Here is an 18,814-nt window from a genome sequence, read left to right on the forward strand (position 1 = left end):
TTAGACTAATACAGTTTTGCTCCCATTCACCTCCCTTTTGCTGTTATTGGCAAATGTATTGTTGGGTCTGTAACGTATAGAAATATAATTGTGCACATATTGTTTTGTACAGTTGCTTTTAAAATCAGTTATTGGAAGAGAGGCTGTATCAGATATGATTTGCAAATATTTTTCCCATTCTGTAGGTTGCCTTTTCATTTTGTTGGTAGTTTCCCTTACTGCGCAGAAGCTTTTTAGTTTGATGTAGTCCCATTTGTTTATTTTTGCTTTTGTTGTCAAATCCAAAACCACATTCCCAAGACCTATGTCAAGGAATTTACCACATGTGTTTCTTCCAGCAGTTTTATGGTTTCAGATGTTACATTCAAGTCTTTAATCCATTTTGAGTTAGTTTTTGTGTATGGGGTAAAATAGGGGCCCAATTTCATTCTTTTGAATGTGGCTCTCCAGTTTTCCCATCACCATTTAAAGAAGAGATTGGTTTTTTCCCCCATTGTATATTCTTAGCTCCTTTGTCATAAATTAATTGACCATATATGCATGGGATTATTTCTGGGCTCTCTATTCTGTTCCATTGAGCTGTGTCTGTTTTTATGCCAATACCATACTGTTTTAATTGGTATAGCTTTGTAATATAGTTTGAAATCAGGAAGTGTTATGCCTCTAGCTTTGTTCTTTTTCAAGATTGCTTTGGTTATTTGGGGTCTTTTGTGTTCCCATACGAATTTTAGGATTGTTTGTCCTATTTCTGTGAAAAATGCCATTGGAATTTTGATAGGGATTGCACTGAATCTGTATAGATTGCTTTGGGTAGTATGGACATTTTAACTATTAATTCTTCTAATCTGTAAACATGAACTAGCTTTCCATTTATTTGTACTGTGGATTTCTTTCATCAGTATCTTATAGTTCACAGTATACACCAGACTAATTTCATAATGATGAGGTTAACATAATAATGATGCCTTTCTATTTAGTTTTCACATTGCTTTCATCAGTATTTTCTTATTTGTTCTGTTCTTTCTCTCCATCATGGGACTATGCATATTTTATTTTTTGTCCCAGCTTTTTGCCAGATGAACCAAACATAAAATCTCTAGGAGTTTTTAAGATACGCCTTTCTCTAAGTTACATCAAATGTATTCTAAACTTTATTACTTCTACTGCCCTTTTGTGATGGAGGCTAATGACGACTTTTCTTGTCTCCACTGTTGGGTGGAGGAAATGAGATTCTTGTTCAGTGATTCTTCTAAGTTGGGGATTAGTGAGTCATTCAGCTGTGTGAGGCTCAGCCTATTATAAACACTCTGTAAATATTAAATGAGGTGATGGCAGGGTCATTAATTCTATCTAGGTCTCCAGTCTTCCATTTCAGTGGTTATTTCTGTGTTAATACTAGGGTGTTTCAGATCATAATCCTTTCACATCGAGCTAGTTATTTTGCTCAGGGTTACATTTTTGCCATGGCTATATCTGTGTTCAAAGTTTTTTACTAACTGGAGAAGACTCTCTGAACTCTGTTTACCCAGTGGGTCAGCAAAAGAATATTGGATTTTCTGAAATTAAACCCTGCAAATATTTTTCAGCTGTAGTTCTATTCCCCAAATTCTCATCAGTTGGAAAGCTATTTTCTTTAGAATGTTCCTGGTATTTGTTATTTATATAGCAGAACTCATTCAGTCACATACCTTTAATCTGCCAGCATCTTATGGTTCTGAGAAACTTGCAGGAATGGTAGGAAACCTCTAGGTTTCAGGCAATCTCTGCAATTTCTAGAATATAATGTGGATTGCCATTTTTTTGTGTGCTGTCAAGGAGGTTTATGATGATATTTGAGTGCTGAAAGTGATCTTGAAAGGTCAGTTACTCCATTGTTTCATGAAAACGTATGAAATTTGATTCAGGTGAGAACTGTGACTACTGTTAAATTTGTTACGTGAATGGTTGACGGGGAACTAGAAATTTGTAGGGGACCAAAATAACACTACACAGACAATTTCCCAGATGTAACAGGGAAAACATATCCATACATTGGGTGGATCAGGCTTCATCATCCAAATTCATTGGTTAATCTTAGCTTTACTTATGTTGGCTTAGCCATTTATCATCTGTCATTTGATGTGATGTAACTTAAGGTTCAGAGCACCATCTATGATGTATTTTAGCCAAAAAATACCTGACTCTTTTGGGTGTTTAGATTAAAAAAATTTTTTTATCCACTATTTCCTGTAAACTAATATACTAATACCACAAGGAAGCAACCAGACAGAAGATGGGTCTTCTATGCATTCTACCTGTACTGGTCCCTTCAGTAAATCAATGTCATAAAAATAGAGGTTGTACTAGATTCAAAGAGACTTAAGGGACAAGCACTGAGATACAGTGCATGATCTTGAATTGGATACTGGCTTAGACAAACCAACTGTAAAGGAAAGTTTTTTGGTTAGTTAGGGAAATTTGGAAATAGTCTGGATGTTATATGAAATGAAATTTACTGAAATGCAGAAGTGGAGAATAACTCTGGTGACCAAAAAAAAGTATATATAAATATTTACATAGTAAAAGATCTGGAAGTATATACACTAAGGTGTTAGTAGTGGTACTCCCAGGTGATGGGAATGTGGGGTTTTAATATTTTTACTTGTCTTTCCCTCCTAATTTTCTGCAATGTACATGCCTGTTTCTGTGTTAATAAAAAAATTACTTTAAAGAAGTCTAACTCATTCTGTACAGATGGATTATTTTAATATATTTCAGAAATTCTTTTCTTGGTAAGGATTTTATAATCTTTGGGATACTCCTTTGAATTGTATCTTTAGATTCTATATACAACTTTTTAAAAATTTAATCTTTTATTATGGAAAATTTCAAACACATATTAAAATAGATAGAATAATATAATGAATTTCCATGTACTCATCATCCAGCTTCAGAAATGATCAATTATGCCCAGTTTATTTCATCTCTACCCACCATTCCTCTCCACCTATTATTTTGAAGCAAACCCACATGTCATATCTTTGCATCCATAAATAGTTCAATATTTATTTCTAAAAGATAAAACATTTAAAAAAAGGTATCACACCAAACAATAAGTAAATAAAATAACAATATTTCCTTAATATAAGAAAATATCTTGTTCACATTTCTTCAATAGTCTTATAAGTGATTTTTTCTAGTTATAGTGTTGAATCAGAGTACAAATAATTTCCCAACATTACAGTGGTTACATGTCCATTAAGCTTTTTTTTTTTTTAAACATCTTTATTGGAGTATAATTGCTTTACAGTGGTGTGTTAGTTTCTTATTAAGCTCTTTTAATCTATAGGTTTCTCCCTCCTCCCCCATCATTTTTTTTCATTGCAATTTATATGTTGAAGAAACTAGACCCTTTATCTTTTGTAGTTTCTCACATTCTGCATTTTTCTGCATGCTCTCTTAACATTTTAATGCCCAAGTCTAGAAACTGTTCTCTAGAATGCATCTGAGTAGGTTCCCATTTAAAGCTTATAAAATATACTTACGGAATGTGTTTGTAAAATCTGTAAATTGGAAGAACTAATTTCCATCCTAAAGTCTTTTGAATTTAATACTCTTATAGCCTTAACTATTTCAGTAAGAAGAAACAACTCTTGAAATAGGATTACACTGGGGGTGGACTTTAGTCTTTCAGTTACACAGATTTTAGGTAGGATCTCATCAGATTTCCTTTTCACAGCTAAATGAAGAGTTTACACTGAAAGTACACTCTGATATAATGGGGTTCCCTTGAAATATTATTTAATACTTGCATAGAGCTTGGTTTATAAGATGTGCTCTTTATCGTGATACCTATGTACTATTTTTTTGTTTTGATTTGTTTTTAAAAATTTTTACTGCTAAGGCTACTAAAGTTTAGATTTCTACTTCCTGCTTATCGATTTGTCTCTAATGATTGCAGGTCGAAGATGACAGTGATGCAGAGACCCATGGAGAAGAGAATGAAGAACAGGGAAATTATTCTAAAAGGAAGATAGTTTCTAACTGGGATCGATATCAAGATACTGAAAAAGAGGTCGATAATGAAAGTGGAGAATCACAGAGGGGGACAGATTTCAGTGTTCTCCTCAGCTCTGCAGGTATGAATTCCTGTTGCATGCGTACTGCTTAGTGCTATGAAAGTTGCATAGGCATTTATGTTCCTTTTTAAATAGCATTTTAATAACTAGAAATTCATTGTTTGTTTTTTGGATTTTAAATCCAGGTAAAGGACAGTGTGTCTAATGGTTGGCAAGGAAAAAGTGACATTTCTTTAAATGGAAATCTGGGTTTCCATGTACTGATGTAGAAAGACTTTAGTCCTGGTTGAAATGGATAAAAGGCTTTATAGGAATGAAAAATGGTAAACTATGCCCCTCTAAATTGGGTAGGCTGAGAAACAGAAGTGTTTTCTTTGATTTCAGAGGAATTAGTACTGAAGTTTATACAAAGCTTTACAAAGTTTCTAGAATATATGTTCTTTTTTCCTTTTATACCCAAGAACGTACATATTAGTGGGTAGGCACATATTGGAGCCATATGTGTCTGAACACTGATACTTTGTTGGTTTTGGACAGTCTTCTCTGTCAGCAAGGTGAGACACTCATCCCTTCTTTGACCAGCTGTTTAAGATTGACTCTGTTGAGCAATGCACAGCAGTGTGAAGCCTGAGAATAGTAACAGGAAATGGACCAGAGCTGGTTGTATAGAAGGCTATTCCCTACCAGCGTGTGGCACAAGAATTCAAAGGATAAATGGTGGATAGACTTTTGATTTTCAGGAGTTATGGATGGGGAGTGGGTGGGAGGTGGATGTGCTTATAAAAGGGCAACACGAAGGATCCTTGCAGTGCTGGTACCGATCAATATCTTGATTGTGGTGGTGGACACACAAACTCATATATACACACACATAAAAGTGAGTGCAAATAAAACAAGGGTAATCTGAATAAGATTAGTGGATTCTGTCTATGTCAAATGTCAATTCCTGGTTGGGATATTATACAATAGTTGTGCAAAATGTTATCATTGGGGCCAACCGTGTAGGAGATCTTGCTGTATTATTTCTTATAACTATCTGAATTTACAATTACCTCAAAAAAGTTGCCAGGTTAAAAATAATTTAAAGGATGAAGCTATGAGAAAGAGAGAAATAAAGTGAAAGTAACATTTTCAGATAGTTGGCTTTGAATTTCTTCTTTTCCCCAGCTTTTATGTTGCTGTTGAGTTGTACCTTTATTTTTCCTCATCTGCCTGTATTTTTGAATGCCTGCACCAAACTAAGTATCATAAAGTGATGAATTGTCTTCCAAGTTAATAGAATAAACCCTTTGAGTAGGAAACGAAGAGGTAAGTGGAGAGAGTATTAGATATGAGTAGGAGAGCAGATTCAGCCTAGGGTCGTTATGTTTATGCTATGTAGCGTAACCCCCTTGTTTGGATGATAGCATCCAACTCATTGTTCAGGGACTGGTAGCTCATCTTTTTGCCACTGAGATGAGTGTTTCCCTCTTATTACCTGCATTTTTGCCAGTTAGGGATTTATAAGCACTTTTTTTCAAGATAGGAGAAGGGTAAAATGTGGGCTCGTCAGTTTCAATTTTTACCAGCTGTTCCACTAAAAGATTTAGGGGGCAAATTGAAGTAGTGCATAAAATTAACATGTGGACTACCTACCAGTGGATTTAACTGAATCGATTGTGTAGTCAAGTTACTAGGACTGTATCTGGCAATAAAAGAGACTGCATAAATGTTTGAAAGCAATTCGGAATGCTAGTCTAATCCAACAGTTATGTACATTGGCTTATGATTTTGGTTATTTATTGTAGCGTTTTATTTATAACTTAAAGCCTGGCATGGTTTGGGTCTTACATGTATATTTTTCTTGTAGTCTGTCTTTGCTTACTGATTTCTTAAGTGGTTTGTTTATCAGTGATTAGTTTCTTGGGAGATCACAACTGTCGCATCTTGATATGTGCTTACATTTCTTTCCCACTCTGCTGCTGATCTATCATTTTCTTTTCACTACAGCATAAGCCTGAGAAGAGCTGCCATGCTTTCTTCCTCTATGGTGGAGTAGGCTATATTGGATTACTTTTGAGAAGTGGAGTTCATTCTGTGATCATAAAATATTAAGACTGTCCTCTAGATAGGCTGACCATATTCCTTGGAATGATAGTGATTTTTAGTATACTGTCCTTATTTGTATAAATAAATATACAACCCAGAAAAAATATCACTGATCATACTCCTTGGAATGATTGATTTTTTTAGTATACCATCCTTGTTTGTATAAATAAATATACAGCCCAGAAAAAACATCATAGACGTGCACTTCGTAAACTTTCCTAGATACTGCCAAAATGCTCTCCAACGAGGAGATGAGCTGAACTTCCTAACATCCACCGTCTTTGCCAATACGTAGCACTGTTAGACTTAAAAAAATTTTTTTTTATTGCGGCCAATTGATTGAGTGGTATCTCGTTGAGGTTCCTTCGATTATTGGAGCACCCACCATTTCCAGGTACCGTTTCAGAGGCTGAGCATTCAGAAGTGAAACAGAACAGACACAAACACCTGCCTCGTGGAGTTGACATTCTAGAGGGTGGAGACACAGAATAAAGAAAAGGACACTATATAAGATGTCAAATGGCTATAATTGCTTAGGGTAGCAATGAAGTGAGGAGGGGCCGTTACAATTTTAGAAAGGTGGCCAGAGAAAGACATTTGAATAAAAGACCAGAGGAAGGTGAGGGAGCAGGCGTTGAGGATATCTGTGGGAAGAATGTTCCGGGCAGAGGCAGGAGAAAGTTCATAGGCTTTGAGATAGGAGTAAAGGAAATAGCAGAGAGGACAGCGTGACTGGAGCAAAGTGAGCAGGTAGGTGGTGAGGTCAGAGATGGGTCACGTGGCCAGATCACCTGGAGGCTTGTAGACCATTATAAAGATGTTGGCTATTACTCAGAGTGACATGTGCAGCCACTGGAGTGTTTTGAAGAGAAGAGTGATATAGCTAACTCTTGTTTTAGCAGGATCACTCTGGCTGATGAGTTGGAATAACCTGAAGACTGGTGAGGGATGGAGCAGGTAGATCAGTGAGGCTATTGAAATACAGTTGTTCCTCAGTATCCATGGGGGTTTGGTTCCAGGGCCCCCAGTGGATAACAACCTCTGTGGATGCTTAAGTCCCTTGCATAAAATGGTGTAGTACAGCTAGCCCTCTGTTTCCGTGGGTTCTGTATCTGTAGATTTCTATCTGTGGTTGAATCCGCTGATGTGGAACCTGCAGATATGAAGGACTGACTGCAATGCAGACAAGCACTGATGGTGGCTGGGGCTAGGGGTGGTAGCGGTGGAGGTGGTGAAATATGGTTGAGTTTCGGCTCTATTTTGAAAGAACTGCAAATGTAGGGTATAAGATCAGACTTGCAAATGTGGGGTATGAGATTAAAAGATGCACAAGGATGATGCCAAGATTGTGGCCTGCAGAGCTAGAAGAAGGGGTTTGACATTAAGTGAAATGGATCAAACTATAGGAGGTGCTCAGTTTGCACGTGTTAAAATTGAGATGCCAGTTAGACATCTGTATTAGTCAAAATCCTGTAGAAAATAGATGGTACACTCGATATAATTATAAAGGAGTTTTAATGAAGGAGTCATTTACAAAGTTACAGGTAGCATGTAGGGAAAGCACAAAGATAGCTTCATGTGAGAAGTTTGCCTTGAGAGGATGAATCACCTTTGGTCTAAAGATGTAGCCAGCAAAGGTGACTCTACAGGGAGAGGGACAGGGGAATAAGTGCTCTGGTCTTAGACTCCTTTTTTCCTCCATTCTCCTGCCAAGGCTCCCCATAAGCCTAACCTACTGGAAGTCAGAAGACAAGGGAAGTCTGAAGCTGTGATCCATATAGATCAACCTCTAGGACAGAACAGAGAGGGGATGGGTGGAGAGTGAATCTGGAGTGGTAACTGCAAGAGACCCAGCACAACACCCAACAGGAAATATTGGAAATATCAAGTAGGTTGTTGGATAAATGTATCTGGGGTTCAGGACCCGAGTTTGGACAGGAGATATGCATTTGGGTGATGCCAGATGGTATTTAAAGTCATGAGAATGCATGAGATGACCAAGGGAGTTATTGAGTAGAAAACTACTGAGCCCTGGGTACCACAGTGTCTAGAGGTTAGGGAAATGAGAAAAAAACCAGCAAAGGAGAATGAAGAAGGAATGAAGGAGTGTTTCCAGGAAGAGAGAGGGATTTGTGTCAAACACAGCTGATGACAACCAAGAATTGACAGTTGAATTTAACAACATAAGGTTACTGGTGATCTTAGCTACAGCAGTTTTGTTGGAGTGGTGGGATAAATTCTTTCTTGGATTCAAAAAGAATATGGAAGGAGAGACATTTGAGACAAAGTATAAACAACTATTAATATTGAGGAATTTTGTTTATAAAGGGAAGAAGAATGGGCTGGTGGAGGAAGCGGGTCAAACATATTTTTTAAACATGGGAGAAGTAATTGCATGTTTATCTGTTGATAGAAAGATCCAGAAAAGAGGTCAAAAATAATGCGATAAGAGGTGAGAATTGCTGTATCTGTGTTCTTTGGTCCACATGAGGTGATGGAATCATTTGCACAGATGGAGCGATTGCCCACTACCAGGGGCTGGGGCAGTTTTTCAACTGTAATTGGAGGAAACCCAGAATATTTGGGCATAGGTATAGGTAGGTGGGTAGATGTGATGGGGGCTTGAGGAAGTTCTCTTCTGATTGCTTCTGTTTTCTTAGTGAAATGAGAAAGCTGTCAGTGAGAGTCAGGGAGGAGGTGTTAGAAATGTGAGGTGAGAGTAGAAGTTAAGAAATAGTTATCGATAGAAAACAAACTCATGGTTGCCAAAGGGGAAGGGAGGGGGGATAAATAGGGAGTATGGGATTAACAAGTACAGACTTCTGTACATAAGATAGATAAGCCAAAAGGATTTACTGTATAGCACAGGGAACTAGATTCAGTATCTTACAATAACCTATAATGAAAAATAGTCTGAAAAAATATATAACTGAACCACTTTGCTGCATACCTGAAACTAAGATAATATTGTAAATCAACTACATTTCAATAATTAAAAAATACTAAAATAAAAGAAACAGCTGGGCTTCCCTGGTGGCGCAGTGGTTGAGAATCCGCCTACCGATGCAGGGGACACGGGTTTGTGCCCCGGTCCGGGAAGATCCCACATGCCGCGGAGCGGCTGGGCCCGTGGGCCATGGCCGCTGAGCCTGCGCGTCCGGAGCCTGTGCCCCGCAACGGGAGAGGCCACAACAGTGAGAGACCCGCGTATCACAAAAAAAAAAAAAAAAAAAAAAAAAAAAAAAAAAAGAAACAGCTGCCTAGAGAGTGGGAAATTGAATGAAATAGGAAAATGTGGTATGGTTGCTGGGTGCTAATGGATGCCCACAGGAGGCTGATGGTCATGAATTTAAGGTGAGAAAAGGTTTTTTTTTTTCCCCATTCACATTCTGCTGTATGGGTGCAGGTATGGAGGGATGGAGAGTAGGATTTAATCATGATTATATTGTTGTTCAGCCAAGCAAATGCAATGAAGTGAGAAACAGGAAAGGGGTGATTAGAATGATTGCCAGTTGCATGTTCAAGCTGGGTAAAGGGAGACGTGCAGGCATGAGAGAGGTGAGGAGCAGAGGAAAGATAGTGGGGTCAGTGGACTGTTGATTTCTCTGTGCAGAAGGATTGTTGACCTCCTTGAAGGGGTATGAGTTGGAAAGGGGGGTAGTGGTGGCCATAGAGTGGAGCATTTCAAGTTTGGGTTTAGTGGGGCAGAGGTTGTAAATGATGATAATGATGTACTCTGGTATAAAATCGTGAGTGTCTGAGCTGGCGTGGAGGGCTGGGTTGTTGCAGTTCCTTAGCTAACTGTTGAGGCTGAGCATCTTGTTTTGCTGTGCTAGCTTGCTTCTATGAACTGCCTGCACACATTCTTTGACCATTTGGCTTGTTTGTTTCTTATTGACATATATTTTTAACATATTCTTGATACTTATCTTTTAATTATTTTTACAGATATCTTCTATTATGGGGTTTTCTCTTACTTTTGTAATGGTATCTTTTGGTGCATGGTTTTATATTTTAATGTAGTTGAATTTATCAACTTTCTGTCTTACAGTTTGTGTTGTTTTGTGCCTTGTTTGGGAAATTCATCTTTCCCTCCAGATCACAAAGATATGTTCTCTTGTATTTGCTTTGTTTTCTGAAGCGTGTTAAATTTTATCAGTTGCTACATTCTTTCACAACCTTTAAAAAAAAAACCTTATTGAGGTATTGTTAACATATAAAAAGCTGTTCATATTTAACATATACAACTTGATGAGTTCGGGGATTAAGTTTGTACCTGTGAAATAGTCGTGACCATAGAATGTCTCTCAACCCCCCAAATTTCCTCCCATCCGCTTTATCTTATTATTTTTGGTGGTAAGAACACTTAAGATCTACCCTCTTAGCAAATTTTAGGTATACAATACAGTATTGTTAGCTACAGGTACTCTGCTGTGTAGTAGATCTCTACGGCTTACCTATCTTGTATAACTGAAACTTTTACGACCATTTTTAGATTAGTGGAGTGAGGTGGCATAATTATTCCACCTTGCATTTCAGTCTTCTAAAGAATATATAACTTTTTTTTTTTTTTTTTTTGCTGTATGCGGGCGTCTCACTGTTGTGGCTTCTCCCATTGCGGAGCACAGGCTCCGGACAAGCAGGCCCAGCGGCCATGGCTCACGGGCCCAGCCGCTCCGCGGCATGTGGGATCTTCCCGGACCAGGGCACGAACCCATGTCCGCTGCAGCCGCAGGCAGACTCTCAACCACTGTGCCACCAGGGAAACCCCAAAGAGTATATAACTTTTGATTCTCTCTTCTACTTTTCTTTTAGTGTATAATCTCTTTCCTAACCAAAATTAGAAATAACTTATCAAGACTGAAAATTTAGATTTTTAGTATTGGACATTGAAGTTCAGCATATGATGTTGTAGTGTTTCTTTTGTCAGTGTGGCTTCATAGAAGGTCACAGGCCTCTAAGTAAAACAGATCTGGATTTAAATCCTATTCTGTCATGTTTCTGTCTAATCTTAGCCAACGCTATTTCTCTCAGGAAATTCAGGAATAATAGGAAGTAACAGTGTTTGATCTGATGATGTCAGCATCTTATCCCAAATTTACCACTGATATTAGTTCTGCTTAATGTGTAACCAAGGTAACCTAGATTTAGTATTTATCTGAAATTTTTTGTTGATAGAAGCTTAGTTAACTGTGTTCAGTAAAATAAAGTCCAATTTCTTTTTTTCCTTGAATGTTAGACATAATAGCAATGGTTGCCAACAGAATTTATATATAACTTTGTTTTCCTGAGAAATTAAAAGTTATCCTTGGGTATAATATAACTGACTTATTGAGTCTATTTCTTGAATAATCAGTGGTGGTGGTCTGAGTTACTAAACATTTAAAAGTTGGTGGCCTTAAATCATAAAACAGTCTTTTCCCCTTTCCAGCGCTTTGTTCCCTATAGTTATTAATCTGCTTTTCTCCCCCATCTCGGTGTCCGCCACGTGTCATGAAGGATCACCTTTGCCATTGCAATGTGTCATCCAGACTTGGTTTCTCAGTCAGGGGCTCTATGCTTTGGACTGTTCTTTAGACATTATTTCCTATTCCAGAATTAGCTGTGCTTTGCATACACCTCTGGTCCAATTCTCAACTGCCATTTTGAAGGCAGACCTTTTGCTAAGAGTATATCTAGCTTAATGGGGTGTTCTTCTCCTAGTAGGATTTCCATTACAGTGGTGAATTTTTGAAGACCATGAATGAATTCAAACAGTGAATTTCTATTGTGCACACAGTTGGTGTATATGTATGTTGGTATATTAACTTTGGAAGACAGTTTGTCATTTTCCAGTAAAGTTGACGCTTCAGTACTTCCGACCTTGGAAGATACTCTAGAGAAATTCTAGCACGTGTGTATCAGGAGACATATGCATGAATGTGCATAGCTGTATTTGTTCAGAAGAGCCACAAATGGAAGCAACTCAAATGCCCATTAACAGTGGGATGAGTACATAAATATTGTAAGTGGATGAATCTCTGAAACCTTATGTGAATACCTCCAAAATACCTCAGTATGCTTCTATCCATAGAAAGTTCAAACACAACAAAAAGTAAACTGTGTTATTTAGGGATGCATGTTTAAATGGTAAAATGAAAATCAAGGACATGATTATTACAAAAATAGGGCTGCAGTCACCTCCAGTGGAGAGGTGAGGGGAAATGATGGGGGAGGGCGCATAGTAGGTGTGCGTTGGGGGTGGTAGGGAGGCTTCTGTGGCGTCGGTGGTATTCTATTTCTTGATCTGGATAATGGTTCCTTGTGTTTGTTTAATAATCCTTTAAGTTGTCTATATCTATTACCTATTCTTTGTGTGTGTGTGTGTGTGTGTGTGTGTGTGTGTGTGTGTGTGCGCGCGCGCCTCTCACTGTTGTGGCCTCTCCTGTTGCGGAGCACAGGGTCCGGACGCGCAGGCTCAGCGGCCATGGCTCAAGGGCCCAGCCGCTCCGCGGCATGTGGGATCTTCCCGGACCGGGGCACGAACCCGTGTCCCCTGCATCGGCAGGCGGATTCTCAACCACTGCGCCACCAGGGAAGCCCCTATTACCTATTCTTTATGTATCTCTCTATACAAGGGAAAAAAATGTCTAAAAATGGACTTCTCATGGTAGAATTTCAGTTACTACCATAGACCATGGGAAACATTTTGGGAGAAGCAGCCCTTTTCAGCACCTTCAACCTGTGTCTTCAACATGCAGGTGCTTTCTGCTTTGTTTGAGTTTCTGGCCAGGGGCAGTGGCATCTCATATTTATAAATGGAGGATATGGGAAGGGGACTAGTTTGCTTGAAGTCCTTTTTCTGGTGGGATTGGGAGTCTTGAGACATCTGTTTAGTACTCTTTCTGGAAGCCTTCAGCTTATAGCTAATCATGCCGTCAGCTTTTCTTTTTGAACAGTATTCTTGCAGTTCTAGGTTATGTTTCAAAACCTTAGAAAATGGTACCATACTCTCACATTCAGGCATAAAAACTTAGATCTTTAAGCGTTTTTTCTGCCTCCTACTTTTTTTCAAATGGTGAGTTATTGAAACCATGCCATATGCTTTATTTTTTTCTTTTCAGATGTCACAGATAACCAGAGTTAGACAAATGTTTACAGTGTGAGCAGGATGCACTGGAGCAACGTTGAAGATAAACATGAGGAAAACAATCTTTTATGTGCAAATCTATAAGCTGTTTATTTTAAGTAGAACAAATAAAAATGATTAGACTACAGTTTGGTCAGCATAGTTCTCTAGGCATATTTTCATTTAAAGCTGTTATAGGAAAAGCCCATCTATCCTATAGATGGGATGCTGCCTGATTCATGAATCATTGAATAAAGCCAATTAGACCTTCAAAAAAAAAAGCTACTATATATCTTCCTTACTGTAATATTAAGAAAAGTTGATTTTGGGGGGAGATTTTAATTTTAATAATAAATTTTCTTGCCTCTGCATCCTTTTGCCAGCAATTAGACCAAAAGGGAAAAGAAGGCTGTCACTCCAGCAGCCTGTATTTTTTTCATTAAACTTTGAAACTTTTTTCCCACAAAGCAGTGGGACAGTTGAGTTGTATTTGCCCTCCTTGATTCAGTTCTTTTTTTTTCTTTTTATTTGATATGTATTTTATTAGTTTTTGCTAACATATTCTTATATTACAAAGGCAATTTAGTGGAAAAACATTCCCTTTGATATTGGAATCATTTGAAATAACACAAGCAGAACTATACATTAAAAAATCTTTATTTGAACAACAACGACAAAAAGACAGGTTAAGCCACACACACAGGTTAAAACACACACACACAGACACACACAGACACACACAGACACACACACATCTTTCCTTTCTTACAGCTGGACATTGAAGTGGGTCTAATTTGATTTTCTTTTTTTCAAACCTCCAAAGATAGAAGCAGCTGAATACCTAGAAATTGTTTGCTACCCTACTGGTCTCCTGCACTATTGTGTTTTCTGTTGTTTTGATGAAGACTCTTTGTCTACTTTTACTGGTACAGCTGCTTCATTTTTATCATGTTTATCATTATTGTCAATTTTCATTCTCTTGCTCTGAAACTGTAGTTTTCCTTAAACAGACCCAGCCTCGGCAGCTTTAATTCCTATTCATTTTCCTTTTCTTTTAAATCTGTGACCTTTTGATTTCCATTTGTTGAGGGATTCTGGTTGATACACCACGATTTTTTTCAGGGCTGTGTTTTATCTCTCCTGGTACTCCCCACCTCTCTTCTTTGTTCTTTAATTGGAGGTTACCATTATTGGCTTCTTCGGCTATATCTAGTGCTTCTTTAGCTTTCTCATGAAATAGAATTATTTCTCTCTTTTGCACCTTTGATAAAGTCTATCCACTTTATTTCCCCACAGTTTGAGGAAAGGAAGTGTAAATCTTCTCTACAGGTAGGATCATCTAAGTCATCCAAAAAACTCAGCAAACATCTAATCTTTTCTTCTAGAGATTTCATTTCAGCATTTATAGCACTGCTGTTTTTCTTCTTGTTTAGCTCTCAATTTAGCTTATACTTCATTTTGCCTTCTCTCTCTCTCTTATATTTTTGCAAATTAATCTTTCTCGAAAAGTGTTAGAGTCTGTCTTTATGCTTTTGGTCAGGGGTCTCTGTTTCTCATTTGAATATTTTGTGCTTGACCTTTATCTTCTAATCTTTCTTTTGTCACCAAGGGTTGTACCAGTTGAGAAGCCTTTTATATAAATGGATCTGTTTTTACATCATTTTCTATGATCATCAGTCATCAGACATTTTATACTCATCAGAGAGAGTTTTGCATGGAGAGCTTCTGATTTTAGCTTTATCTTTATTTTCATGGGTTTTGACTTTGATTTTCTTACTACTTCTATTAAAGTCTGAGGGATTTTAACCTGTTGAATTATATTATCTCCAGAGGTACCCAGCTTTCATCCAGTTTGATCTGTTCCTTAAAAAATTTGTCTTATGGCAAATTATAGTCAAATAACCCTTGGTTCAATGACTGATTTTGGTCCCAGAGCAGCCATTTTTTCACCGCCACCATTTTTGGCTGTTGTTGCCATCTTCCTGAGCCCGGTCCTTCAGAGCTGAGCCACAGTGACTGAAATGTCTCAAGTTCATTTTATGAACTGAATGTTTATTTAGACTATTAGATAATTTAGATTATTCTTACTAGAAATTTTACTGAGAGAACATTATTGAATCTTTTTGGATTTGACTTGTATTCCGGATACTGTTCTGGTCGATAAATGTCTAACTGGCTACATCATCAAATCTGCATGTTACATTCTAACAGCATCTAGCATATTCCTCTCAACTCTGCTATCTACCCTCTCAGTCTCTTTATTCTTGTGGACTCATACTTCCCTTTAAAAAATTACCCTCATTTAAAAGAGGGTTTTGGGAAGCAGAGCAAATAAATGCTCATGATCAATGTCATATTTAAGTGGAAGTTGATAAGTTCTCTTTACTTGCTCTAGAAAGAGAGAATAAAAGAGTTATTTTGGTAAAACCTTTAATGAAGGTCCGGGTAGAACCTCTTCTCATATAAAAAGCATGGAACATGAATTTAAAGGCTATGAAAAGGGCAGACATAACCATAGGATTGTGATAAGGAAGTCATCTATTTCAGTAAGTGTACCCAAAGTGTTGCATGTGTATTTTGGTTGTAGAATGGGAGGCGCGTTGGATTGATGGATGTCAGCTGAACTGTCTTGGTTCTGGTTGTCACTTACTAACTACATGCCCTTGAGGGAGTAAAGCTCTAGGAACTTCCTTTTTTATTTTTTTAAACTGTAGAAAATAATACCTGCCTTGCTTTAATCCAGGATGGTTGTAGGGATTATGTAGAACTATTAAATAAATGATAAAGTGCTGTAAAAAGTTAAGAATTATTTTATAGGCAAAGACAAGCAAACTGTTGGGGTAGATATACAGTGTAAGTGTGACGATTGAGAAAATCTAGTTGTATTTAAAATCATGTCATTAACATGGGGCCATCATTAAAATAACAGCATAATACTGACACATATAATTAGAATATAAAACACAATGGCCATTAGCTCGTTTCTCTCTTATGGGATTTGTTGACCTCTTTCAACCTCTACAACTACAGAGGTGACACAGGGAACTTGAAAGATGATTAAAAATGGGAAAAATTGGATCTGTGATGAAAGGTTTATGATGCTAAGGAAAAGAAGTCTGAGAAGTGATTTAATAATTATGTCATATGTGTTCCAGGCCCTAAAGACAATGGAAAAAACCAAATGGGCTCAACTAAAATGTAAGGCAAATAGATTGGATATTCATGTACATTTGGAGAGTTGGAGAATCATCCTAATTGGAAACCTTTCAGAATAGATATGGTCTCATTTGACTGGAATGGATCCAGCAATTGTCATTCTTGCGGCACAGGGACAGGCAAGGTGATTTATCAAGGAATTTAATTTTATTATTTATTTATTTGGCTGTGCCTCACGGCTTGCAGGATCTCAGTTCCCCTACCAGGGATTGAACTGGGCCACAGCAGTGAAAGCGCCGAATCCTAACCACTAGGCCACAAGGGAACTTCCAGGGAACATTTTTTAAAATCCTATAATTCTGTTCTCCTGGCTTCTTTAAATTTTGCAATGATTCTATAGCATTTTACTCAAGTGCATTAAGTTAACACTTCCAGTGTCCTCAGAAGGGTTAGGCTTCAAATAAATAAGGAGCGTGTGTGTAAATGGATCCCTGTGGCCGTTAGTGACCCTGTGACAGCAAATGACCTTAAGCTAACATGCTGATGGCAATAAGTACTGCCATTTCCTGAATACCTACCAGGTGCAGGATGTAGGCTTTTTTCTATATCATTGATTCAGAACGGTAACTACAGGGTAGATTTCATTATCTCTACATGTGTTGAAATTAAGCCTTAAAAACAATGTTAAATAATATATGCAACACTCACACATCTAATATGCAGCAGAATAAGGATTCAAACTTAAGTATGCCTGGCTTCAGAGTTGGCATCTTTCCCATTTGACACTATCCAGTAAAGTCTACATGTACATCATTTTCTAAGATACATGTTCTCCTGTATATCTGTCTCTGCAAAAGGAAGCTTTATTGTTGACACTTGGTCTGCATCTTGGGACAGGGTTTGTGATTGCTTAAGAAGCTGCCATGGGGCTGGAGGCAGAAGTCCAGAGGCCAGGGAGCTGCATCAGGGCCTTAGAAGGTGCCGCCCCTGGAGGCTTCTAGTCTTGCTTAGGGCTGAGCGTTTCAAAGGGGCCTCTCCCAGCCCTGCCTCGAGGTTGCTCAGGTGGTTGTCCTTCCTGATGAATTTCACCTCGTCTTCCAGGAAGTGTTTCTTCTTGGACCTTACAGGCCACCAACCCAAACATAACTCAAAAAATTAAAACCCATACAGGATACTGCATTATATATTCTTAGTGTACCGTCATACTTGAAGGGAGTGGAAGGAATACCTTCGCATGATTTGTTACGAGAATACTGCATCTGTCTCAGCATTTTCAGTTCACCTAAGAATGGAACTGATGCTAATGAAAGAAATATCAATATATACTGCTTAATTTCGTGACTGAGTGTGGTGTACATTCCCCACATAGCTTTTCATGATCTGTGGTGGGAATTCCTCTTGGAAATTAAATCTGTATCTTAACATGTTTCGCTGACACTTGTAGAAGGGACTTAATATAGTCACGTGGTCATTATCTATTATCGCTTAAATATTGCATCCTGTGTATTGTACATAGAGGGAGATGTTTCAGTGTTAATGACACTGCTAGTCTCTTGAAATCATGAAGTTTGAGAAAGTTTGTTTTCTTCATCTATCATTTACTAGCTAAGTAGATAATTTATGTGGTTTTAATATTTACCTTGAGAATTCTGTGACAGTAGAGTTTTCTGCCTTTTTTTTTTTTTTTTTTTTGCTGTACGTGGGCCTCTCACTGTTGTGGCCTCTCCCATTGCGGAGCACAGGCTCCGGACACGCAGGCTCAGCGGCCGTGGCTCACGAGCCCAGCCACTCCGCGGCATGTGGGATCTTCCCGGACCGGGCACGAACCCGTTTCCCCTGCATCGGCAGGCGGATTCCCAACCACTGCGCCACCAGGGAAGCCCCTCTGCCTTGTTTTTATAGAGTTTAGTCTTTATGAAATTTTATAGTGAAATTTGAGGTTACCATGAATAACTTTGGATAACCAAAATTAGTAGAATGCTAAGTTTGTTGTCACGAATTTCTACCTCCATGGTGGGAATGCAACGGGAATCACATCTGTCAGAGAGACAATCAGGCACCCAGGCTTTCTGGCATCTCCCGTTTAGAAAATTATAGAAACTTTCAGTTTCAGAGATAGAAGAATCCTTGGAGGTAATTTTTTCATTATCTTTTCATTTCCTTTCTTGAGTTTCTATTTTTGAACATTTTCTAGAAATTAAGAGAATGAAGCTTAAGGAGATTAAGTGACTGTGTCCATGGTCTTGATATTGAGCAGCTGTCTTTGGCTTCAAACTCAGGATTTCTAACTTGTAGTCATTCATTTAGCAAACACTTAACAAGTGTCTACACTGTGTCCCATGTCATGCCAGGTGTTAAGTGTGCAGAAATGTCTAAAATATTCCCTGTGATTAAGATGATTGTT

The 18,814-nt window shown here is 38.1% G+C and overlaps 1 protein-coding gene and 1 pseudogene across 1 annotated transcript in view; one reads left to right on the plus strand and one right to left on the minus strand.

Moving 5' to 3' along the window:
* AVEN (apoptosis and caspase activation inhibitor) overlaps positions 1-18,814 on the plus strand; it is a 197,617-nt gene that overhangs the window by 38,456 nt on the left and 140,347 nt on the right. The window contains exon 2 of the mRNA XM_059058619.2: positions 3,941-4,118. Coding sequence (XP_058914602.1) covers positions 3,941-4,118 — 178 coding nt within the window. The remainder of the gene's footprint in view (positions 1-3,940; positions 4,119-18,814) is intronic.
* Positions 14,115-14,935, minus strand: LOC131753385 (lupus La protein homolog pseudogene; annotated as a pseudogene).

Source organism: Kogia breviceps, chromosome 3 (genome assembly GCF_026419965.1).
Source record: "Kogia breviceps isolate mKogBre1 chromosome 3, mKogBre1 haplotype 1, whole genome shotgun sequence".
NCBI lineage: Eukaryota > Metazoa > Chordata > Mammalia > Artiodactyla > Physeteridae > Kogia > Kogia breviceps.